The sequence below is a fragment of the Pseudorasbora parva genome, chromosome 3 (assembly GCF_024679245.1).
Source record: "Pseudorasbora parva isolate DD20220531a chromosome 3, ASM2467924v1, whole genome shotgun sequence".
NCBI classification, from domain to species: domain Eukaryota; kingdom Metazoa; phylum Chordata; class Actinopteri; order Cypriniformes; family Gobionidae; genus Pseudorasbora; species Pseudorasbora parva.
In genome coordinates this window covers 6951764-6977096 of record NC_090174.1, presented here as the reverse complement: position 1 = coordinate 6977096, position 25333 = coordinate 6951764, and the positions used below count along the sequence as shown (strand labels likewise).

The 25333-nt window shown below is 38.2% G+C and overlaps 2 protein-coding genes across 2 annotated transcripts; both read right to left on the bottom strand.

Annotated features, from left to right (window-relative positions):
• Positions 1-3535: 3535 nt before the first annotated feature.
• Positions 3536-11449, bottom strand: rom1a (retinal outer segment membrane protein 1a). Its single transcript, XM_067439919.1, has 4 exons — positions 10948-11449; positions 8458-8888; positions 7366-7612; positions 3536-6019 (listed from the first exon to the last, which is right to left on the bottom strand). Exons 1-4 carry the CDS (start codon positions 11095-11097, stop codon positions 5798-5800), a joined length of 1050 nt encoding a protein of 349 aa, XP_067296020.1. The 5' UTR covers positions 11098-11449; the 3' UTR covers positions 3536-5797.
• Positions 11450-15577: 4128 nt separating this feature from the next.
• On the bottom strand, positions 15578-25164 carry si:dkey-273o13.3 (filaggrin). The gene is made up of 8 exons (XM_067437501.1): positions 24811-25164; positions 23891-24194; positions 22063-23783; positions 21929-21957; positions 21527-21688; positions 19138-19204; positions 18863-18970; positions 15578-17522 (listed from the first exon to the last, which is right to left on the bottom strand). The coding sequence occupies exons 1-8, from the start codon at positions 25162-25164 to the stop codon at positions 16710-16712; spliced, it is 3558 nt and encodes a 1185-aa protein (XP_067293602.1). The 3' UTR covers positions 15578-16709.
• Positions 25165-25333: the final 169 nt, after the last annotated feature.

Here is a 25333-nt window from a genome sequence, read left to right as displayed (position 1 = left end):
GCCAAAACGCTATTTGTTGTTTGAATTTCATTAAAACACATTAAAAAAAATTAAAGCTTATAGCTTTGTTTAATATCAAAAGCAGGTTTGGCAATTTGGCGTGAGATTGAGTTGGGCGGAGTGAGAGCGTGAGACAGAGCCTGAAAGCGTGAGAATCACGCCAGATGCGTGAGAGTTGGCAACCCTGCATATCAGAATCAGCTTTACTGGCAGGTTTACACAGGCCTATAGGATTTTGCTGAAGTGACAGAAGCTCCACAGTACAGTGTAGATGCAGATATTAGCTATTTGAAAAAGAAGAAAAAAATACAAAAGTCTTTATTTGTATTCTAATATATATATATATATATATATATATATATATATATATATATATATATAATGACATTATTATTATTTAATTATTAGCCTCTATTATTATCATTATTAATATTATTATTATTAAAAGTGGGCCATCCCTGCTTTATCAAAAATCATCCTGTAGCCTATCTTCATTTAAAAAACACATGATCGATTAACACATAATGTCAAACAAACATACTCAACAAACCTAAAAGCATGAGTAGAATTTACCAATTCACTTAATTCATGTTGGAAAAAAACTAATAGAACATTTTATGTTGACAAATTTGATGAAATCTAAATATCAGAATATGAATGAAAATTAACTCTATAACAGACTATTGAAAATTGGACTATAACATGCAACAAACAATCTAATAAGAGGAACATTGAAAATTGTAACATTGTAAAAAAAAAAAAAAAGATTAACAAAAAAAACTAAAGCTTTATATTCTGCATCTACATCCTTTCATTTCCTCACTCCACAGATGTATGCTTTAATGCCTCATCTTATTGTCTGCTATTTCTTTCCTTTCCTAATGGCAAACTCATTTAAACAAAAAACTAAAAAAGTAGATTATACACATCAACTAATCTAACCAGTGAATGTCAGTTTATTTAATCAATTTCAGTGTAATTACTGAAGGTTAAAGATCACCCACTTCACCTGAATCCCACTGGCCCACTTTATCTAACACATTCAGTAGGCCAGAAGTAATTAAACACCTACAGAAAACCTAACACATTTTTAAACATTTTATTCTTTGCATTTTATTCCCTGTTAACTGTAGTAACAAATAAAACAGGAACTGTCAAAATAATATTTGTTCACATTTAGTGAGCATGAGCAATCAGTTAGGCAATGAAATTAACAATAACCATAGACTATCATGAGTCTATGGGAACTTTAAAAAAGAAGAAGAAAAAAAAGATGGATGACGCACCTTCTCTCTCTTCCATTGTAGTACGTGAAGCCTCCAGTGTCCAAATATAGCGCTGACATCTTGAGTCTGGAGTCAGCGCAGTAGTGAGCGTGAAGTGGAGCCATGATATCAAGATCCCGCTCATAGACTGCTCTCGCTTAATCAACAACTTTTTGTGAAATAAAAACAGTTATGGAAATGAAGATATTGAAGTTAAAGCTCCAATCTTCTTATGAAGTTCCCGAAAATGTCCGTTGGTGCCTTAGTGACAACTTCACCTGCCAATCTCTCGTTTTTATAGCGTCAAATAAGTAACTAAAACCAAGGTTATTTAAAGAACGAACACTTGAACTTACATCAGTGTGATAAAAATTGCCTAAAATGACATAAACCATCTTTGAAAAAATATATATTTGAAGTGTAATTTTTTTTGTCTATGTTCCATTATGGAGGTTTTATGAGCTATACTGCATCCAGATACCTGTCGGCGATCGAGGCGCTTTGACTTCACTTTTCAGTACTGGTGTGGCACGCTTGGCGTTCTCCTTTGTTTTTCAGATGTGGCCACACCCAGCAGTGTCATATTGCATCAACCTAAACTGTTGTATCATTTAAAGAAATAGTAATTAAAGATCATTGTCATGTTGTAAAAAGTGTAAACCCACGCACAGTACAATCAAACTTAAAGGTCAGCTGAAGTGCCTTGAAGCGTGTAGCATTATTTAATGCGCTGATGTAATTTCCTTTGAAACACAGGGCGGGACATATCGGACAGCTCTCCCCTTTTTAAAACCGCCAAAAGCGTTTCGTTTATATCCCAGCTTTACTAGAGCCGTTCAGCTCAGTAAAGCCACAGTTTCCTCCTAATCTCTAACAGTTTTTCCTCCTTATCTCCTCCATATCATTTTTAAATACAGCATTTTGTGCAGAATTAAAATAGTTCTGATACATTTTGCGGTCTGCACCGTTTCGATCACATGATCCGATGTGGGAGTTTGCGTTAAACTAACATAAACCAGACTTTATTCACCACAATGGATTTACACTGCATGTCTGAATCGTTCCCTATACCCTATTTAGGGCACTGTGCCATTCACCATATAGAAAACAGTAAATGTGTGAAAAAAATGACAGATTCGAGCCGCAGCTTTTATTTAAGGTGCGGGACACTTCAGATTCTAGAGAGCATTTGATTGGACAGGCTTCCATTTACATTTTGAATGCTTTTATCTTCCAATTGCGAATTTTGTCATTGTTTTGGAGCACAGAACTTATAAATAACAGTAAGACAACATATTCATAACTATGGATTAATAACATAGATAAATAACATATTCATGCTAAAAGCCAAAAAAACTTCCGTTCTGATTTCAGGAGGACTTTAAAAGGCCCACCTGCATTCACCGTATATCACTCACAGGAATAAAGTACATTTTAAAATATATCAAACTGTCACAATATTACTGTTTTTAAAATAAAAGCGCTCATGGTGAGCATAAGAGACTTCTTTCAAAAACAATATAACATCCTAATTATTCCAAACTCGTATACTGCAAGTGAAGTAGGCTACATGAAGTGACATGGATTTGTATATTCATCTTCCCTCCTGCTGTTAGTTATAATTGGATGCAGTGAGTGCTGGTGCAGCAGTTTGTGTATTAACAGATTAGGGCAGGTTAAAGGATAAAGGACGCAGACACACTGGGCTTTCACTGCATATGTTCCATCAACCATCATCTTTCATTATCCTTTACCTGCCTCTGACATCCACCTACTTAACATGAGAAAGTGGGTGCAAATCTGGCTCATGTGATCGTGCAGCTCTTTCTGCTTGCTTATCGTGTGATTAAATGCACCTGTACTGAAAGAAAGAATCAATAAAAAGACAGAAGAATGAGGGCATATTTCCAAAAAATATCACTACACAACAAAGCAGTTCAAAATGTCAGATTTTATTAGTCCTGACAGTTTTCTGTTCTGCGAGTGCAGTATACAGTGTTTCATAGCAGAGCATTGAGCATCATCTACACCATCTTTTTACTCTTACAATACATTTAATTCCATGCTGAATGCAAAACCAAAAATTATTTAATGAAGTATTTATGTGTACAACATGCATTTAACACTGAATGAGAAACACACATGAAATTGTGTCTTTAGAGTTTCAATAATAATTTATTTATTATTATAATATGTATTGTAATTGTGAGTATATACATGTATATTTTTAAATAACAATTTTCAGCATCAAATAATTTGCTTATCCACATTGCATGTGAAAATACAACAACCATCAGAACTGATTTATTAGGGTACGTTTACACAACAACGATGTACTAAAAATTTAAAAGTTTTTTCTTTCGCGTACAGACGACTAAATTGTCAAAACGATCCCCGTTCACACGGCTCCACGAAAACGATTAAAAACACTGTATTCCGCTGCCAGGCCAGTAGATGGCGATGTCACTTTGTAAAGAAACACTAAGAGTCTATAGACTGAACACGTAATACGCATACACATGATGTCCATGTTTTTACAAATTAGCATTTTTGTAGTTTACACGGAGACAATAACGGTATAATTGTCAAAATTTTGCACTGTTTTCAAAAGTTTGCGTTTTCAGGCCCCCATAACACTGTTGACGTGTAAATAAACGTCCAAACCGCACAAAACGTTTTCCATTTGTAGTTGAAAACGGTGTTGTGTAAACGTTCCCTTAATCAGCAGTGTGGAGATTTCCAAGTGGTGCTCACTGCAGTGCCATGTGGTGTCTTGATGGGCGGGGCTTGACCTAGTCCACCTCTTTGGATCTAATGGGTGGAGTTATTTATAGCAATAGGGTATTGTGTGCGGTTGGGGTGTGGTTAGACTGTCTAGCTCCACCCATTACATCCAGCTGGACATCAAGCTACACCCACTGGCTCTACAGAGCTGCCTGAGCAGTGAGATTTAGCCGTGGGCGGGGCTACCCAGTGTGAAGCCATAAAGATAGAAACCAAGTATCAATGAGTATCGTTTATCAAGGTTGTGGCTGGTTAGAACAAGATTTGTTTTGGAACATTTTATCGTCATGGGAAGTACACAGTGTAAGATTATTAGAAGGAGCTTACCCTTGTGAAAAAGAAGTACTTGTAGCGTGTTTTTAAAAGGAGTACTCATCAAATAAATAACATAAGAATTTGCTTAAAAGTGTACATTTTAGCGACATCTAGCCTTTAGGTTGTGAATTGCAACCGGCCACTGCTCACCCCTCCCATTCGAAGCACATAGAAAAGCTACGGTGGCTGACACAGGACAAAGATGTCGTCTGAGACAGCAGAGAGTGACTTGCGCTCTGTAGAGTAGTTTGTCCGTTTAGGGCTACAGTAGAAACGGTGCCGCAAAATGGTGACTTCATTGTAAAGGGACCCGCAATGTAGGGTAGATAGAAATATCTCATTCTAAGGTAATAAAAACATAACGGTTCATTATGTAAGGTCTTTATACTAAAAACATAGTTATGGATATTAGATTGCATTTCTGTCAATAGATCCTCATAAATATTACACACTGCACCTTTAAGTGCAAGTTAAATTGAATGTTTTCATATATGTCATTTCATGTTATTTACAATTAAATCAAAAAGTATTTTAGTTTAAATTTATATTAAATGTAATTATTTAAGCTTAAGTGCTTTTCACTCACTTAAGTAAGACTTTTATATTTATATAATTTCATAATTCTGTTTTTTAGTGCTGTCGAATGGTAAACAAAAAGATGCTTTAATGTCATTTCATACACATTTGTAATGATGAAGTCTAGTATGTTAGTCAACAAATCAAAATAGCTTTACAAATAACAAATGTAACTTTTTAAGTGGCCTTTTATTTAATTGATATTATATTACCTGCAATACAGTTTTGTAAAAATGTCCTTTTAAGATGTGAAGTACAAGTGCACATTCAATACAATTAAGCTGGCTTCTTTTTCACGAGGGTGTTGTTTAGCATGTTTCTGTTATTCCAAGTTACAATCCTTTACCAACTTCCATGCGGTAGCAGTAGTATTACAAAATTAGGGATATTACCGAATGTATGATTTTGTAAATGGGAAAAGAATGTAATAGAGCTTTCATTTAAGACAACTGCCCGGTCACTCTTAAATATTCAACCATTCGTGGAGGAAATTTAAGCACATTGCTAGTCATTTCCCAGTTGCACCAGGTCTCTCCTGACAGGAATGAACAGACGTTTACTCACCCCAAGGTAATAAAACATAAGTGAGGGGTAGAGTGCTGCAGAATTGACAGTGGAATCATTCATCATTCAAAAAAACTTCAAATTGGGTGAAATTTTGATACTGTTTATTTATTTTAGAAGCATTTTAGAGTATTGATGAACTCGTTGAGATGTGCGTTTAGGTCAATAAATGGATGTAGTATATATATATTTATTTAAAAAAAATACCAAAACATGAATTAATTACTTGATTATTTGTCAGCACTCTCAGCCTCCAGCTGGAATGATTTCAGTGGTCAGATGAATCTGACTCTTTAGCTGGTGGCGGTTCCAGATGCCCCTGCTTCGGCTTGGGCTTCAGGAGGGGTTACCTGGTTCAGCAACAGGAGCTTCAGCACAGGATCCACATACTCCATGATGGTCTCCTTCACTCCTTTCTCAAGCAAGTAGCCCTCGGTATCGATCTCCACATTCTCCTGTCCAGCAACGGCCTCCATAGACGTCTGCAACAGGCGCAAACTGGCCAACACTGAACTCTGTAGACAAGATGTGATTGACAATTGGGCAAATGGGTATAAACTGGCTGGTTAGTACAGGTATAGTAGAAGTAAACACACAGGCCAAAACCAGAATACAAGTAAATATTGCTAAAGTCTATGCAAAATATGAACTTAAAAATAGGTAGCAACCCACGCAGTACACTCTAAAAAAATTCTGAGTAAAAAAACAACTTAATTTTGGGTCAAATATAGACTAGCTTAGCAGTTGGGTTGTTTTAACCCAGCAATTGGGTTGTCTTAAGCAAATATTTAACCCAACCACAGGATTAAAACAACCCAATCGCTGGGTTTAAAACAACCCAATTGTTGCGTTAGTCCATATTTGACCCAACATTACAGCATTTTTTAGAGTGCATGAATTCAAATTTAAGGTGACATAGTTACATGTTACTACTTGCACTTATAAATTGTGTATAATTACAAGTAACTAACCCTAACTAAACCAAACCCTAACTATAACTCTATAGTAAGTAATATTACTTATTTGAGTAAGTAACTACATAATGTAACCTAAAGTGATGCCAAATCTAGTTTTTTTGGTAACGATGCATGGTATAAAGAATTCAGGTAAACTAAACATATAATTGGCTAAACCTTATTGTCCACAAACCAACTGATTGTAGTTAGGGTAGACAGCAATTTGATTTTTGCAATGAAAATGAAGTGATGATCTGTTTAATGTGAGTTACTGTATTGTCTTGAAAGGTGGTTGAAGATTTGAAACTCATGCTTTAGGCCTATATGAATTGAATCCCATTTTACCGTGTACAACACTGCAATCCACTGAAATCATTGATATGTCTATCCCTTACTCTCAGCCTCAAACGTTACACCAAAAGACTGACGGCTGGACGTCTGATACAGGATTTTCAGGAGACATGTAGGCTGCGTCACAATTTTTAATATTCCGCTTGGAAACCAAGCCGCTTTGAAGCCAAACCCCCTGCAGTGTTTATAACTGTGACATTTAGCACTTATCAGAATCAACTATACGCTGGTATATTTGGTATAATGTGGTATATTTAAATACCACATATAGGGTATGTGAAGTTCAGGGCATATACGTCCAAGAGTTGTACACTGGTCTGTTATAGGGACATCAACGTTACATTTTCACGCCCTAAACATGACGCTGAACTAAACAAACTGTGATTGGTTGCTTTTGTCAGTCAGACGGCCTCTGTTTGTTCCCTGTCCAGAACTTCTGCCATCAAACTGAAGGTCTAGCTGTGCAAAATTAATTTTATTTTAATTTGTAACTTAAATATTGTATCTACCCTGACTAAGGTCCATTGCGTACATGCAACCCTGTGACAATGTACCTGAATCAGAAAGACAGACAGAACTACAGCTCCAATCGTGTTCATCAGACCCATGTAATAGTTGACCAGCGCTTCCCTGCAACCATGAATGAAGAGGTTGAGTTCTTCGCTCTCGTGCTCGTAGTTGTAGTGGGCGGTGTTGTTGGTGATTTTGTATTGGATGCAGGGTCTGGGAGAACTAGGGTTGCAGCAACTGAAGGGCACGCCGTCAACCAAGTAACGGCCATCCACGTTGCTCTTAATGCGGCTGGAGGTTTGAAGATGAAGAAAAGGGAAGAAAATAATTATTGTGAACTATTACGACAGGTAATACAAGATTTTCTGCTGCTCACAACGTTACCAAAAGTTCCCAAAAATTTCTTAAATGTCGAATGTCGCTGCATTAGAAACAAAATATCAAGCCAAGTGGCATCTGCAAACAATGCTATAGTAATTTGTTTTACAGTACATGCACTAATGTGTGCTTACAGTGCACTAACCTAGAAAGCACTGGGTAATATAAGGTATAACTACATGGGTTTAGGCTAGGTTTAGGGCTATGTTCAGGGTTAGTACCTAGTTATTATGCAGTTATTCATAAGTACTCTTATATGAACATGAATGGGAAAATGGACTGTAAAATAAAGTGGTACCAAATTTTCAGAAATAATTTCAAAGCCATTTTGGTGGAAGTACGGTATAAAGTTCTCCTCAAGTTCACATAGTTGTCCAAAGCAAAGCAAGCACAGGGATAGTTTACCCAAAAAATGCCCAATGCCATTTACCCAATAAAGGAATAGTTTACCCAAAAATGAAAATCCTGTCATATTTTGTTAACCTCAAATGTAGTTCTAAACCTCTATACAAATCTTTAGGAAAATCCTTGGATAATGCCCAAACAAAACAAACAAAAAATCAATGGGGTGCAGTGCTGTTTTGGAAGCCAAAATCATTGCATGGAATAAAACATTCTTCCAAAATGTTCTTTTGTGTTCTGTACAACAAAGAATGTAATACAGATTTAAAACGAAATGAAGGTGTGTAAATGATTAGAGAATTTTCAGTTTTGGCTGAACTACTGTATCCCTTTAATTGACATTTTCTTTGACTCACTCCTTAACTTCCTTAGAGCTGAAATCCAGGTATCGGTTGCTGATCCACTGCACCTCAAACCAGTCCCTGTAGTCACTGTTACCACAGCACTGGAACTCCATCTGAAGGCGATCAATGGTCTGCTTCTGATAGCAGCGGCCAGGGGTATCGGTGTCCTTGTAGAAGCGGATGCCGTTCTTCAGGCCGATTTTCAGAGAGGACTCCAGGCTGCCCTTCATGGCGTAACTCAAGATGACTGCAATCAGCATGAGGGTGGTGAAGAATATCGAACATCCAAAATAGGGCTTCAGGTAGGTCTTCCATTGTGGGAAACGCCCAGCATCTAGGGCGTCCTGGCAGATTCGACTGGCAAAGTAATTGATGCCCATTGAAGCCAGACCCACAATCATCAAGGTGTTGGGCACACAGTGGATGTCTGTGTTGTCCATTACCTAAAAGACAAGAGGATGTTGATGTCAGTCCATTTTGAATTTACTTGTACAGTGAGTTTGCTTAAAAGTGTTCACCCAAAAATGAAAGAATTCTGTCATTAATTTTCGCCCTCATGTCATTCCAAACCCATTCATCTTTAGAACACAAATTAAAATCTTTTTGATGAAATCTGAGAGCTTTCTGTCATTGACAGCTATGCAACTAACACTTTGACTGAAACGCAGCAAGCTTGAGAGGAACCAAGGTTCATTCTTGTGTTACGCAGCACGTTTGAGCTTCAGCAAGAACCAATGAGGTTCATTCTTGTGTTACGCATCACGTTTGAGCTTCAGCAAGAACCAATGAGGTTCATTCTTGTGTTACGCATCACGTTTAAGCTTCAGCAAGAACCAATGAGGTTCATTCTTGTGTTACGCAGCACGTTTGAGCTTCCTCAAGAACCAATGAGGTTCATTCTTGTGTTACGCATCACGTTTAAGCTTCCTCAAGAACCAATGAGAATCATTCTTGTGTTACGCATCACGTTTGAGCTTCAGCAAGAACCAATGATGTTAATTCTCGTGTTACGCATCACGTTTAAGCTTCCACAAGAACCAATGAGGTTCATTCTCGTGTTACGCATCACGTTTGAGCTTCAGCAAGAACCAATGAGGTCCATTCTCGTGTTACGCATCACATTTGAGCTTCCTCAAGAACCAATGAGATTCATTCTCATGTTACGCATCACGTTTGAGCTTCCTCAAGAACCAATGAGATTCATTCTCGTGTAACGCATCACGTTTGAGGTTATTCAAGAACCAATGAGGTTCATTTTTTGCACGTCAATCAGGTTCGTTTGAGCTTCGGTTTGTTTGCTTATCAATGTTTAAATGTGAATAAAATTCAATCTGTTCATCATATAAAGGGATTGACTAAACTGCTCAGTTCATTTGGATTAGTTTTACAATTTGTTTGTGAACTTTTTAAAGAGTCAAAGTGGTAGTTGCATAGCTGTCAATGGAGAGACAGAAAGCTCCCAGATTATTTTTTGGATCTTAATTTGTGTTCTGAAGGTGAACGAAAGTCTGGGAATGGATTGGAATGGATTGGAATGACATAAGGGGGAGTAAATCATGACAGAACTTTTATTTTTGGGTAAACAATCTTGAGAGAGTGGGCATTTTTTTATTAGAGTAGATATAACCCCTAAATTACCCAATTATTTTCAATACATTTTGAGAATAAGGGAAAGCTTTTGGTTGATTCATTAAAAGCACTAAGTTTTAGCTTAGTTTTCCATTATGTTTACAGAGAGATGTAAATGTCAAGTGAATTTGATAATCCATTGGGACTGTTGTAAACCAATTAGTAACTCCCTAAGCTTCATCAAAGGATTTTTCCTTGTTTTTTTACATTTAAATCAGAATTTTATTTCTATTACACATCACATAATATTATCATTCTCATTTTTGGAGTGGCTATTTACGTCATATATAATGAAAAACATGTAAAAATGTATTTTAGTAACACACTGTATGTTTGTATGTATATGTAGCCTATATATGTATAAGTGTGTATGTCAATAAAAATATTGGTGCGAATAACTAGCCAATCATTTATGGTCCTCTTAAGACAGATGTCACTCTTTATCAGCAGGATGATTATGACCCATCTAGACAGTTGAAGAGCGCATTTGTAAAGGACAGTTCCTTAAGCCTATTATTACCGGCTTAGGTAATATTTATATTCACTTATATTCAGGTTAATCCATGCCAGATATTTCTGAATCGTTTGAGCCCTTTACACAGTTATTTATTCATTAGATTGATGTTAATAAATGTACATATTATAAACTTCTATCTAAAAATATATTATAAAAGATTCTATAAATTCTCATAAACTAAATCAAAGCCATCTACAAAAAAAAAAAAAATGCCTTTGCACAAAAAGTTATTTATTTGCTAAACACTGATTGCATTGATGGCAGTTTTAAAGCTCAAAGCAAATCATTGCATAAAGCATAAATTATCAGCAAAAAAAACATCAAGCAAATGAAAAGTATGAGGGTTATATGGATACCTCTCCCCTCCTTCGAAGCTCAGTCTTTAGGAAGCATCCTAAAGTGAAGGTAACCGCTCCACCCAGAGTTGACATCCATGAGAGCAGCCACAAACCCTGGGCCAGCTTGACCCTTTTCTGAAAAGTTAACTTCATCTTACCCACAACCATTGTGAAAGAGTATTATGATGTAAACTTAGAAGAATAGAAGAGTGTGAAAAAAATGGCAAAAGTGTTCAAACGTGGTCAAAATGTGAACTCTTCAAAGGAATCACTGCTGGAGGTTCAAATGTTACGTGAAAGAAAGAAAAAGATAACTTAGTGCAATCCGTTACTCTTCGTTTGATAGAATATAAGATCAATTCAAATTCATCCAAGCAACGCAGACGCTATTCTGTATGTCGGTGTCGCTTAATCCGTTAGCCAATGTCAGTCCAGACGTTTTTGTGGTGATCCCCCCGTTGCGATGCTAAAAAATGAGCCCAATGCCCACTCAGTGGTGAGAGTGGTGCCCTTCCACCTCCATGCCCATGCTTGGGTGAGACACACTGGATTTGGCCAAAGTTAGAGGTCTTGGGCGTCTTACCTGTAATCCATAACCTATCCTATTAAAATGTCTCTCTCCAATGGGAAACAAGGCCAATGTCTGCTCAGCAAAGCAAGCCGTGCATCGCTGCATTGCGTCACATATGTAGAGGATAAAGATGATGAATAAAGACAAGGAAGAGATTGGAAGGGCCGTGAAGAAAGATGGCAGCCATTGTGCTGAAAGCCGTCTTTAAAGTTGATAGGTGTTAGATTTAGACTGCATGCAGTGCTGCATTTTGTAGACTGCAGAAATGATAGCACCGTTGCCTTCCTTCAAAGTTCAGACTAATGCAAGAGTATCTCTCGGTTTCGAGGTGAAGGTTCTGCCTTCACTTATAGCCGGCCATAAGAGCAGCCATAATCCCTGGCTCATGTAAACGAAAGGGAAGATCCTGTTCTTGAGCCGTAAATATAAAAACAAAAACAGCTACAGTCGTGGTCAAAATTGTTGGTACCCCTGGTAAATACGATCAAATATGGCTGTAAAAAAATAATCTACATTGTTTATCCTTTTGAACTTTTATTAAAAAAAATCACAAAAATCTAACCTTTCATTTAAGTAAAACAATTGAAAATGAGGGGTAAATCTAGCCTAGAAATCTAGACGCACCCTAGCGGCAGCAAATTGAATCTGCCCGCAAGTGTCGTCTAGGAACTCTCAATACCCTTCTGAGCTGTATTCCTCACAATCTGGATGGGCCAATCACATCGTGTATAGAGTCGGCGGGCGGGGCCATAATGACGACGGCCGAGTTGCGTTTGCGTGCTTCTAGTAAACACAGAAACTGGCGAATGGCGGCGGTCTTTCGAATCAGCTTTGACTGCGATTCTGGAAGACTTGGAGTTAAGCTTTCCTCTGAGAAAAGAACAAAGAACGGCACTGAAGTCATTCTTAAAAAGGGAAGATGTGTTCTGAGTTTTGCCGACCGGATACGGCGAATGTTTAATCTGTCAGCGAGCTCTGCTTCACCTTCGTTGCTCTGGTTGGTGTAGCGGTATCCTATCGCGTGCAAAAGGAAGTTTGAAAGACAACCGTTTATCCGCTCCTCGGATTGAGCCCTGTCTATGGTGAGTTTCCAGACCAAACATCTTGATGTGGGTCTGGCTTGTCAGGCTAGGGTAAATCATATTATGAAATAAATGCTTTTCTCTAAAGCACATTGGCCACAATTGTTGGTACCCCTAGAATTTTAAATGTTAAAATATCTCTGAAGTATATTTACATTAATATTTACATTTTTTAGCACACCAGGGTGACAAGGAACATGAAACTGTCCAGCTATGATGTCTTGTTTCACAAGAGTATAAGGAGGCATAAAAGCCTAATTCCCTTAATCATTTATCACATTGAGTGAAACCAAAGAATATAGTTCTGATGTGCAGCAAAACATTGTTGAGCTTCACAAAATAGAAAGCGGCTGTAGGAAAATAGCTAAAGCATTGAAAATCCCCATTTCCACCATCAGGGCAATAATTAAGAAGCTCCATTTAACTAAAGATGTTACAAATCTTCCTGAAAGAGGACGTGTGTGTATATCGTCCTAATGTACGGCAAGGAGGAATGAGTGCACAAAGACTCTCCAAGGATCACAGATGGAGAATCGCAGAGATTAGTTGAGTCTTGGGGTCAGAAAGCCTAAAAAAAATTCAAACAACCCCTACATCACCACATGTTGTTTGGGAGGGATTAAGGAAAAATCCTCCTCGCTCATCCAGAAACAAACTCCAGCATATTCAGTTGTCAGAGACGACTGGAAAGTCAAAAGGTACCTGGTTCTGTGGTCTGAGGAAACTATAAAATAGCTTTTGGGCAGCGAATCTACCAGATGGGTTTGGTGCAAACAGGGATAAAAAGTACCCCATGCCCACGGCTAAAAATACCACTGGATCTTTAATGTTGTGGGCCTATTTTTTTGTTGGAGGTCCTGGACATCTTGTTCAGATACATGGTATCATGGATTCTAGCAAATACTAAAAGATAAAAAAATCAAAACCAGATGGATTCTGCTAGAAATCTTATAATGGGCCGTGGTCAGATCTCCCATCAGGACAACGATCCCAAACAAACATCAAAGTCAACACACAAATGTGTCACGGAGCACAAAATGAAGCTTCTGCCATGACCATCCCAGTTTCCATGACCATCCCAGTTTCCTGACCTGAACCCTAGAGAAGATGTGTGGCTGAACTGAAGAGAAGAAGCGCCAGCATGGATCTGTGGATCTGAAGGATCTGGAGAGGTTCTGTATGGAGGAATGGTCTCTGATCTCTGGTCAGGTGTTCTCCAAACTCATCAGACATTATAGAAGAAGACTCTGTTATCTTGGGAAAAGGAGGTTGCAAAACGTATTTAATAAAAGGATGCCAATAATTATGGCCAACATGTTTTGGAGAAAAGCATTTATTTCATAATGTGATTTACCCCCCATTTTCAATTCTTTTACTTTAATGAAAGGTTAGAATTTTGTGAATTTTTTAAATAAAAGATCAAAAGGATAAACAACGCAGATTTATTTTTTACAGCCATATTTGATCATATTTACCAGGGGTACCAACAATTTTGACCACAACTGTATTTAGATTGTGTGCCTGAAAAAGAGAAAAGAAAATGTTCAGCTCTGCCTAACCCATATGTGTGAAGGATGACAAGACGTTATACATCAACCAACTTCACTTCTCTTAAAAAAATAAAGGATTCAAAAACCATAGGAAGTTTTTTTTACAATAAAAACCTTTCACTCAACTCTTGAGATGTGTGTGTTTAGTTTCTGTTTTCCTGTGCCTGTCATTTGACCCAGTTTCTCATCCTCTTCACCTCAGTTCTCAGTAATGATCATGTTAGCTCTTTTGTTTGCTCTGTGTATTTAAGCCCTCAGTGTGAGTTAGTTCCCTGTGGTATTGTTTGTTCACGTGTAGCTTATTTTAAACAACATTTATATTAATTAATAATGCATTTGTTTACACTTTAGGGCAAAATAACTTTCTTTCCTATTAGTTATGGATAAATCCTTTATTGCATCTTTATTGGCCATGTTTTTAGTTATAGGAATTCAGTTGCAATTGTATGTAAATTATTTAATAAAAATGCATACAATGCTCATTGAGATGAATATAAGAGGCATCCAACATTCATATTTGTTCTACTTTCATTTATTTAGACCAGCATAGTTATAGACATTAATACAATCTTAAACAGAAAGGCAATGTAGGATGATGCATTATACAGTTTTTCGAAGCTGGTGTACCGGTTCATAACTATTTCAGCAGAATCAAAATTACATTCTACTGTAACACAAGGAGTTGTTTAAAACAAACACAAAGTTATTATTCTTTAATATTCTATTATATTGTTATACACACGTTTCATTTTTCTAATGGAAAAACATAAGGAATGATACATACATGCAAAATTATTTCCCTATAACCCTTTGTTTAAAAAAAACGGTATATGAAGTAGTCTTAAAGACACGACTCCCTTTCCCTTAGTTAGTTTCAAACCTTACTCTCTCCTTCTTTAATCAATCAATGCTGTTTTACCTATTTACACTTCTTCAAGTTACTGCTACAGTTATCATACACAAAAAAAGCTTTAGAAATAAGAGTATTAGACAAATTACAAATGCATAAGCACACACACTCAAACAAAACATTAAAAATCCAAATAAATATTGATTAAATATGAATAAATATCTACTGAGCACATTTTTACAGCTTAAATTATTTCAGCTTAAAGAATTTTGTCTTTATATACAAAACCCAAGAACTATCCGTCTGACTGGAATCAAGAAAACAATGTGAGATCATCTTGTGGCCTCGAGTTCTTTAGGAGATCGATTTCTACAGGCGAATACGTGAACAACAAGAAAATCAAGATGGAAAATTAAATCAATGCAAATCATTCAGTGTCAAAATATCTTTCATTATCATCTAAAACTAAAGAAACAATGTAATGGACTCGGGATGTTTTTAAAGGGTGTGACACTTGCCTCTCTTCCGTTCAGTACACAAGAAATGAATGCTTATACAATATTCAGGATAATGACAATGTGTCATGCAAAGAAAAAGGATTAATTCCAACTAAAGTCTCACAAAGCCAGATCTATAAAGCCTATAGTCTCAAATATACTTTAAAATCAGTCGTTTTAATGACCTTATCTATCTGTGAAATGCAGAGCTAACGCAAACATGCACATCGCTATGACCAGATGCTTTCTTAGCTGCTGTTTTCTCACCACTATCAGTTTTGTTGTGCGTTTATTTAGTTATTGAGAGGAAAGCGTGCAGCATATTTACACATTCATCTAAGCATCGCTCTCAGCAGCATGGATGGCGTCTGGATGTTTTTTAACAGTATATCAGTGCAAAGGTATTTCAAAAAGAGCTTTATATATCATGTTCAGTCTGTTGTACGCTATGAGTGCGAGCGAGAGCAATAATTTGCTGACTGAAGTGCACTTAACGGCCACCGGTGTCGCTAATAACAAGGGTGTCTGATTTCTATATATAGCCTCTTTAAATTACAACATTTTATTAGGTACCATTTCTTTTAGAATTGGTCATAATATGTCGCTAAAGTGCATGGCTAATGCCTGGTACACATTGTACAATTTTGGGCTGTCCCAGACGAAAGATGCCCGGTCGTGTCGATTTCTGTGGTTGTGCCTGCTAAATGGTGGTACTACGTTGTACAGTGAGAGATTCGGCCTTGCGACCGAAGATAGCCTGCGATCATTTTTTGACAGTGTCAGAAATTTATCATGATCATCTCTCAGTGTGTTTGCTGCTTCGATTTACATCTACTGATTAGCCAATAAAAATGCAACATGAAACGGCGTATTAATCAATGCAACTTGACGCTAAAACGTAAACTATTTACCTCAAGCTCTATTTGCAAAATTCTGCATGCCAAGTTGTCCTCTTTTCCCTAGCTGCGTCCATATTGCCCTCTTTCGCTTCCTCCTCTTTTTTCAGCACACATAAAAAACACAATTGCTTAAGTGCAATTCATCTTGTTCTATTTGTTTACCACTAGTCCTTTATTTTTCCATACTAATTTGCGTTGTAGCCTAAGATTCAATATGTGTCATTATTTATTAGATCCATGTCGAAAAGCGTGATCTTATAAGACTGCTGAAATCGCGTGTACTATAATAATGAATGCATAAAATATTCACCATTCTAAAATGTCCCTTTAATCACAAGTGTGTACTCTCTCCGTCATGAATAAAGTGGTTGAGCATTTTTTGAGCAGATTCCAGACCAACCATCCCATTTATATCCTCTCCAACACCATGGCTGTTCGCTTCCCTCCAATTACATTCAATCTCATCATCGTACGACACTTGCCTGGTGCCGATTTGTGATTGGTGGAGGTCCATCATGGATTTATTGCTCCTCAGGTGGCCATGATGTTCCTGCTGATGCTCTTGCTGCTTCAGAAGCCCTATGGAGTGGATCTCTTCCAGACTAGCTGAGAGTACACGAATAGGAGAGCCCAGATTACGTACCTCTGTGATGTGGTAGCCATCACAATCTGGACCATCAGGACTCTGTTTGAAGCGGGCCAGGCTGACATCCTCGACAGGAATCGGTAGGGTTTCGGGGTGAACGGTGAACTTGAGATGGGGTATCTGAAGGCCGTGAGGAGGATGATGACATTTGCTTTCCTCACCCCCAGATTCGCTCTCAGTATCCACAATTCCCTTTGAATAATGGTTCACCCCCTCCCAACAGCCTTGCCTCTGCTGCCATTGGTAATACGATGCGTTTCCATGATTTTCCTCTGAACCCCTCAGGGTGCAGTTCTGTGCCTCCTCTCCCATTTCTGACCAATCAGATTCCTCCTCCTCTGGGAGTGTTCCCAGCGATTGGTCATCGGCATGCATTGAGACTTTTTCGTAACGGTCACTATCCATGAACTGAGCTGGAGGTGGTGCGACTGGAAGTGGAGTCACGGGATCGTCAGACTTCAAATGTTTCACCAGAGCATCCTGTAGCATTGATGTCACCTAAAGTATAATAAAAGGGTAGAGAAACATCAATAAATTAAACAAACTCGTGCTTATTAGAGGCATATTTGGAATAAGCATGAACTAATTATTGCACATAAGAATTTATGTCATATAATGGTAGGGCTGGGAATCGATTTAAAAAAGAATGAAGGCGTTGGTAATTGAGAATCCATTCCAAAGTTTGGAACTGATTCTATTAACTCCTTTTTAAACGTTTTTTCAGTTCAAAAGAGCTCATCTTTTATTTACCTCTACCTAGTAGATGGGAAGTTTGTTTCATTTCCGTGAATCAGTTCATTTCAATGAATCGTAAAAAAAAAAAGAAAAAAAGTGTGATCGTTCTTTTACGTCATCGCACAAGTATTTCTAACATCTCATTGACCTGGTATGTCACACTGAAAAATAAAGCCATATATGTGTGAATCCATATAGCTGATTATTAACCTCCAAACACTTAAGTTAATGATGTTTGTTGTCTTTGTTTCATTCTGAGAGAGTCCATTAAGCATTTACGGACAGGCACCATCTTGGAAAACAGTCTCGACAAGTTTTTTTCACCGGAGTTGTCCTTTAAGTAGTCTCTTTGTTTCCAGAGCTGTATAGAAAGACTCCAACTTATGAACAGGGGGAAAGTGCAATGCCCAATATGGCAAATAAGCCCCGCCTTCTAAATTAAAGAGCCAATCGTTGATTAGTAAAGTCATTGTGTCACTGCAGCTGCTGTTAGAAGCTCCGGTTGCTATAGAAAAAGGCAGTGTTCTGAGACGTGTGTTTAGGATTGCGGATACATGACATTTTTAGATTTTTGAGCATTTAAAAACAAAATTTATGAGATAGTTGTTATCAGATTTCATTGGCAATTTCAAATATGAAATTGGCTAAAACGAATGAATACCATAAGCTTGGCGAACAGTTTTGGAGAATTTGATGTTTCCCTATTCAAAGAGATAGGAGCTGCACTTGCATGCCTGAGAGACGTTTCAAAGATGGCTGCTGAGTGAAATTACCTGTCTTAAAGGGACTTTGCTATAAGTAACTTTGTAACTATATGTCAACTTATTCTAATCCTAACCCTACCAGTCTACTAATACTCTAACGAGACTTAGTAGACATGATGATACAATGTTACTTAAAGTCAACAGAATGTGTAAAAGGGACCTTCAAAATTTGAATCTAGAACCAGATAAAAATGTTATTTCGGAAAAAAACTTTTCGGAATCAATCAGCCCTATGTGACTCGAACATCTGCATAAATAGGGATATGACATTGGTGCTGGACATGTAGCATGTAAATATAAACATTACTGATCATAAAAATCAAAAAATCAAACTCTCACATTAATGGTCTCTAGACTCTGGATGGTCGTCTTTGCTGCAGACAATTGATCTGTGAGCACAGAGATTCGCTGGTTCAGTCGCTCACGCTCTCCATCCATGTTCTGTGCCTAAATTAAAGTAATAAGACAGACAGATGCAACAATAAACTCAAATTTGTTTCAAATTTGAAAGTATTTATGCAAATCTATGGTTTATTGATACTATAAGATTATGAATCCGTTAAAACCAATGTGCTTAATTATTCAGGCAGAACTAGTAAGATTGAAAGCTTTACCACACAATGCAGTTTTTTCTCCAGAAGGTGGTTGGTTTGCTGTGTGCAAGAGTAGTTGTCTTGAAGTCTGATGAAAGAGAAAGACATTTCCTTACCCTAATACACTTTTAAAGAATATACTTTAAAATAACTGTAATGTAATGTTTTCAGACACTTAATTGCATGTTAAATTAATGATTTAATTAAAATGAATTATAGTTCAAATTTATGCTAAATGCAATTAGTTGAACATTAAAGTGTTTTATGACCCAGTTCAGCAAGAAGTAAATTCATAACTTCTATTGAAATATGGTTGAAGTGTACATGTATGGTAAACAAATGTATAATTTAATGTTATTTCTTGTAAAACTTTGTATGTATTTATAGTTTAAATTACACAATTATGTAATTCTGAAGTTGCAATTTAGTACAATGAAAATATACTTTAAATATAATCTCAAATAACACACTACAATTCAAACTGTAATCAAGTACTGTGCTTTAGTCAACACATCAAAAAAGTGCACGTCTTTAAAGAATGACAAAAGATTATTAAAACATATTGATTTAAAATGTTGTTTAGAAGTGTACTTACAGCAAGTGTGTTAAAGAACATAGTCATGAAAGTTTACTCTCACACTTAAGTGACCTTTTAATAAATATTAAGATATATTCATATGATATAGTCATATATATATATATATATATATATATATATATATATATATATATATATATATATATATATACACTCACCTAAAGGATTATTAGGAACACCATACTAATACTGTGTTTGATAAATATTAAGATATATTCATATGATATAGTCATATATATATATATATATATATATATATATATATATATATATATATATATATATATATATATATATATATATATATATATATATATATATATATATACACTCACCTAAAGGATTATTAGGAACACCATACTAATACTGTGTTTGACCCTCCTTTCACCCTCAGAACTGCCGTAATTCTATGTGGCATTGACTCAACAAGGCTTTGGCAGCATTCTTTATAAATGTTGGCCCATATTGATAGGATCGCATCTTGCAGTTGATGGAGATTTGTGGGATGCACATCCAGGGCACGAAACTCCCGTTCCACCACATCCCAAAGATGCTCTATTAGGTTGAGATCTGGTGACTGTGGGGGCCATTTTAGTACAGTGAACTCATTGTCATGTTCAAGAAACCAATTTGAAATGATTCAAGCTTTGTGACATGGTGCATTATCCTGCTGGAAGTAGCCATCAGAGGATGGGTACATGGTGGTCATAAAGGGATGGACATGGTCAGAAACAATGCTCAGGTAGACCGTGGCATTTAAGCGATGCCCAATTGGCACTAAGAGGCCAAAAGTGTGCCAAGAAAACATCCCCCACACCATTACACCACCACCACCAGCCTGCACAGTGGTAACAAGGCATGATGGATCCATGTTCTCATTCTGTTTACGCCAAATTCTGACTCTACCATCTGAATGTCTCAACAGAAATCGAGACTCATCAGACCAGGCAACATTTTTCCAGTCTTCAACTGTCCATTTTTGTGAGCTTGTGCAAATTGTAGCCTCTTTTTCCTATTTGTAGTGGAGATGAGTGGTACCCGGTGGGGTCTTCTGCTGTTGTAGCCCATCCGCCTCAAGGTTGTGCGTGTTGTGGCTTCACAAATGCTTTGCTGCATACCTCGGTTGTAACGAGTGGTTATTTCAGTCAAAGTTGCTCTTCTATTAGCTTGAATCAGTCGGCCCATTCTCTGACCTCTAGCATCAACAAGGCATTTTCGCAACAAGGCTGCCGCATACTGGATGTTTTTCCCTTTTCACACCATTCTTTTTAAACTCTAGAAATGGTTGTGCATGAAAATCCCAGTAACTGAGCAGATTACTCAGACCGGCCCGTCTGGCACCAACAACCATGCCACGCTCAAAATCACCTTTCTTTCCCCTTCTGACATTCAGTTTGGAGTTCAGGAGATTGTCTTGACCAGGACCACACCCCTAAATGCACTGAAGCAACTGCCATGTGATTGGTTGGTTAGATAATTGCATTAATGAGAAATTGAACAGGTGTTCCTAATAATCCTTTTGGTGAGTGTATTTCACAAGAGTAGTTTGGATTACCGCAGATGAAAATAATAGAGAAACCTGTAGGGCTGTTTCTCTTGTTGGAGTCTTATAAATATTATAAAACTATCAAAAGATTTAGCTGAAATCACATTAAAAACAGCATTTTTTGGACTGGACCATTTTTATGTGCATGCATTACATAATAGGCCAGTAGAATAGAATAGAATAGAATAGAATAGAATAGAATAGAATAGAATAGAATAGAATAGACTTTACTATATAGCACAGTAAAATTTAGATTTGATTCTCACCTTGTGAACCGCTCCAATAAGCTGTTTAGCTCTATGCGAGTTCTTTGTAACTCAGATTCAAGGACCTGGTGCCCAGTTTTAAACTCAGCTCCCATACATTCCATTCGCACAGTTGTCTGCAGCAAGTTGTGGTGGAGAACCTCATTCTGCTCCTGTAACATCCTATTGATAGACAGACAGGCAGTCCATCAAGCACGCATGCCTCCTTGAAAACAATCACAGACTGTAAGAGACACAGGGCTTCTGTGAACGATGGCATGCCAGGAGGGGATCTTCTATTTCTGAGTGTCTTAAAGCAAATTGTTTCACTAGTCTCGTGACAAAGCTGAAAAGCAATTTCCAGAGCCAAAGTTAAGCAGGCCGCATGCAAAAAAAGAATGCAATAGTAAACAATGGACTCACATTAATCTCTCCAATTCTGAGTCCTTTTCCTATGCACAGGTAAAAACAGTTGCAAATGTGGAAAACCCAACCATACATAATATAAAATATGTATATTTTTATTCTACTTTAACACTAAAGAAAAAAATACTCACTTTAAAGAAGGAAGATGACTCTTGGTAGCTCACCGTGGATTGGTCATCCTGGACAGTGGAGCTAGCCGATGAATCTGACTTGTTAGAATGAGGAGAAGTGGACCGCTGACCAACTGGAGAGTGCCGAAGATGGCTTGAGTGGTCATCATTGTGATGATCCTCTTTGAAGTGGGAATGAAAGTGGCTTGATTCAGAATGAAATTGGTGATGTGCTGTATGGGAATGCTGAGTCTGCGATTCTGGATTGTCATGGTAATGTTGGTGATCCTGGGAATGAGGATGGTGGGATTCTGGTTGGGAATGATGGTGAGATTCTGAATGCTCAAGATGTTGAGGATGTTTAGACTCAGGGTTGGAATGGTGATGGGAATTTGAATGGGAATAATGGTGGGATTCTTGAGATTTGTGGTGATGGTAATGATCAGATTCAACAGGTGGTTTATCATGATTTCCTGAGTGGAAATGGTGTGGGAGAGATTCCGGAGGATCATTATCACTGTGGTGGTGGAATTCTAAATGGGAAAGGTGTCCTTTAGAATATGATGGGCTGTGATCTTGGGATTCTGAATGTGCGTTAGGATTTTCATAATGATGGGCTGAATTAGAGGGAGCAGGTCCTTTTGGATAACTGTCAGATGAGTGATGGTGATGAGGACTATGGTGAGACTCAGTATGAGAAGAATGATAATGGTGTTCCAGAGTAGGGGATGCATCATGTGAATGAGAGTGTTGTTGAATTTCATTGTGAGAATCATCGTGGAAATTATGATGATCCAGTTCTGAAACTGAATTGTGATGGTGGTAATCGGGGATGGTTGAGTGATTAGAATGGGAATGATGATGGTGAGATTTGGGATGAGCGGAATCGTAGTCAGAATGATGGTGTTGTGATTTCACACCAGAATGGTGGTGAGTTTCTGAGTCAGCAGAAAGATGAGATGTACTACCATGCTCTCCATGGTGGAGAGGAGGAGGAGGCGAATAATAGTGGTGAGATTTTGAACGGGAATGATGGTGGGAATGTTCTGAAACTGAGGTGCCGTCACTTCCATGGTGGTGATGTGGGGGTGAAGATGAATGTTGAAGATGGTGGTGTGATTCTTTGTGAGAAGGACTGTGGTGAGCTTCCGGATGGGAAAGATGATGGTGAGTCCCTGACTTAGAAGAGTGTGTTGGGCTGCGGTGAGTTTCATGATGGTAATGTGATGGAGAGGGCGAATGATGATGGGAATCTGAAGAAGGAGAAGGCGAATGATGATGGGAACCTGGAGGAGAAGGTGAATAATGATGGGAACCTGGAGAAGAAGGTGAATGATGATGGGAACCAGGAGGAGAAGGTGAATGATGATGGGAACCTGGAGGAGAGGGTAAAGGGTGATGGGAATCGGCAGGGGAAGAATGATAGTGTGGTGATGGGTTACAATGAGTACCATGATGGCGATGAGATGGCGATGGTGAATGATGGTGATGAGATGGCGATGGTGAATGATGGTGATGAGATGGCGATGGTGAATGATGGCGATGAGATGGCGATGGTGAATGATGGTGATGAGATGGCGATGGTGAATGATGGTGATGATGAGATTCTGGATGGGCATGATGGTGATGAGATTCTGGAGGGGAATGATGGTGATGAGATTCTGGAGGGGAATGATGGTGATGAGATTCTGGAGGGGAATGATGGTGATGAGATTCTGGAGGGGAATGATGGTGATGAGATTCTGAAGGGGAATGATGGTGATGAGATTCTGAAGGGGAATGATGGTGATGAGATTCTGAAGGGGAATGATGGTGATGAGATTCTGGAGGGGAATGATGGTGATGAGACTCTGGAGGGGAATGATGGTGATAAGATTCTGGAGGGGAATGATGGTGATGAGACTCTGGAGGGGAATGATGGTGATGAGATTCTGGATGGGAATGATGGTGATGAGATTCTGGATGGGAATGATGGTGATGAGATTCTGGATGGGAATGATGGTGATGGGATTCTGGATGGGAATGATGGTGATGGGATTCTGGATGGGAATGATGGTGATGAGATTCTGGATGGGAATGATGGTGATGAGATTCTTGATGGGAATGATGGTGATGAGATTCTGGATGGGAATGATGGTGACGGTTTTCTGATTCTGGAGAACAAGGACATGAAGGTGGGGTATGATGATCTTCATTATGATGGTGGTGTGATGGAGACGATTTGTGGTGTGAATTTCGATGATTCGATGAATTGAAATGTTGCTCTTTGGGGCCAATTTGGTGCTGCTTCTGACTTTTGTGGCCACGTTCAGTCCCAGATGAAAGACCTTTTGAGGAAGAGCTAGTATTGCTTGTATCACTTCTTGCACTGTCACGACGATGCCTGGGAACAGCCCGATGCTGTTGTTGATTGATGAGGTCCCTTTCAGAATAAGGATGCTTGTTGGAGCGGGAGGTCTTGCTTGAACGCGAGTGCCGTTTGGAATGGGAGTGTTTACTGGAGTGAGAGTGTTTGCTGGAGTGAGAGTGTTTGCTGACATGGGAGTGAGCAGTTGATGTTATGGAGCTGGCACTGCTTCCCGGCCGGCTTCTGGAAATTTTTGACTTCTTTTCTCTTTTTTGTTCAGGCATTGGGGACAATGCCTTTGGGGATGTTGAAGTCTGCCCAGGGCTCAAAGGCCGATGAACATCTGTTACCCCAAGGGATGTAAGTCTTGATGGGCTAAGCACCTGCCTTGTGATTTCATTCAAAAAGGCAGAAAACTTTACCTTCTCCTTCACAAAGTTTTTACGGGCCTCTTGTTTCCTTTTCTCCAGCTCTTTCTCATCCAAGTCTCCATCACCTGCATGATCCACTCGCCTGGACAAAACCTCCATAGACTTGGTCTTTCTTATGTTTGCAGCCGCTTTAGCATTATTCTGTTCTTGCCCCTTACTTCCCTTTTCATTCTGTTCTCGAGAATATGTTGCCTTCTTGGCAGTCCTTCCACTTTTTTCTTTGACTGTCAAGTTCTTTTCCATGCTTGTAGACTTCTTCTGTTGGCCATCAGCTTCCAGTAAAGGCATTGTATCTACATCATCCTCATCATCCTCAAAGGCTCTCCGTCCTCTGCTGATGTCCATACATGATTGTGAGTGCTGTGGGCGTTTAATTGCACGCTTGGACTCAGGAGCCAAAGGGGCATTTTCCAGACTGGCTTGAGATGACCAAGAAGAACATGAACCAGAGGAAGAGGAAGAAGAAAAGCTAGAATTGGAAAAATTTGATTTGGAGGAAGAGGATGAAGAGGAA

Bases quoted from the DNA above. Each gene is read 5' to 3' on its own strand.
- si:dkey-273o13.3 (XM_067437501.1), bottom strand. From the start codon at position 25,164: ATGGACATCAGCAGAGGACGGAGAGCCTTTGAGGATGATGAGGATGAT. The intron at 23,784-23,890 runs GTCTCATCACCA...ATTCCCCTTCAG, and splicing joins CACCATCATTCCCCTCCAGA to AATCTCATCACCATCATTCC. The intron at 21,689-21,928 runs GTGAGTCCATTG...GTCTATCAATAG, and splicing joins TCAGAATTGGAGAGATTAAT to GATGTTACAGGAGCAGAATG.
- rom1a (XM_067439919.1), bottom strand. From the start codon at position 11,097: ATGGTTGTGGGTAAGATGAAGTTAACTTTTCAGAAAAGGGTCAAGCTG. The intron at 7,613-8,457 runs GTGAGTCAAAGA...TCAAACCTCCAG, and splicing joins AGCTCTAAGGAAGTTAAGGA to CCGCATTAAGAGCAACGTGG. The intron at 6,020-7,365 runs GTACATTGTCAC...TCTTGTCTACAG, and splicing joins TGTCTGTCTTTCTGATTCAG to AGTTCAGTGTTGGCCAGTTT.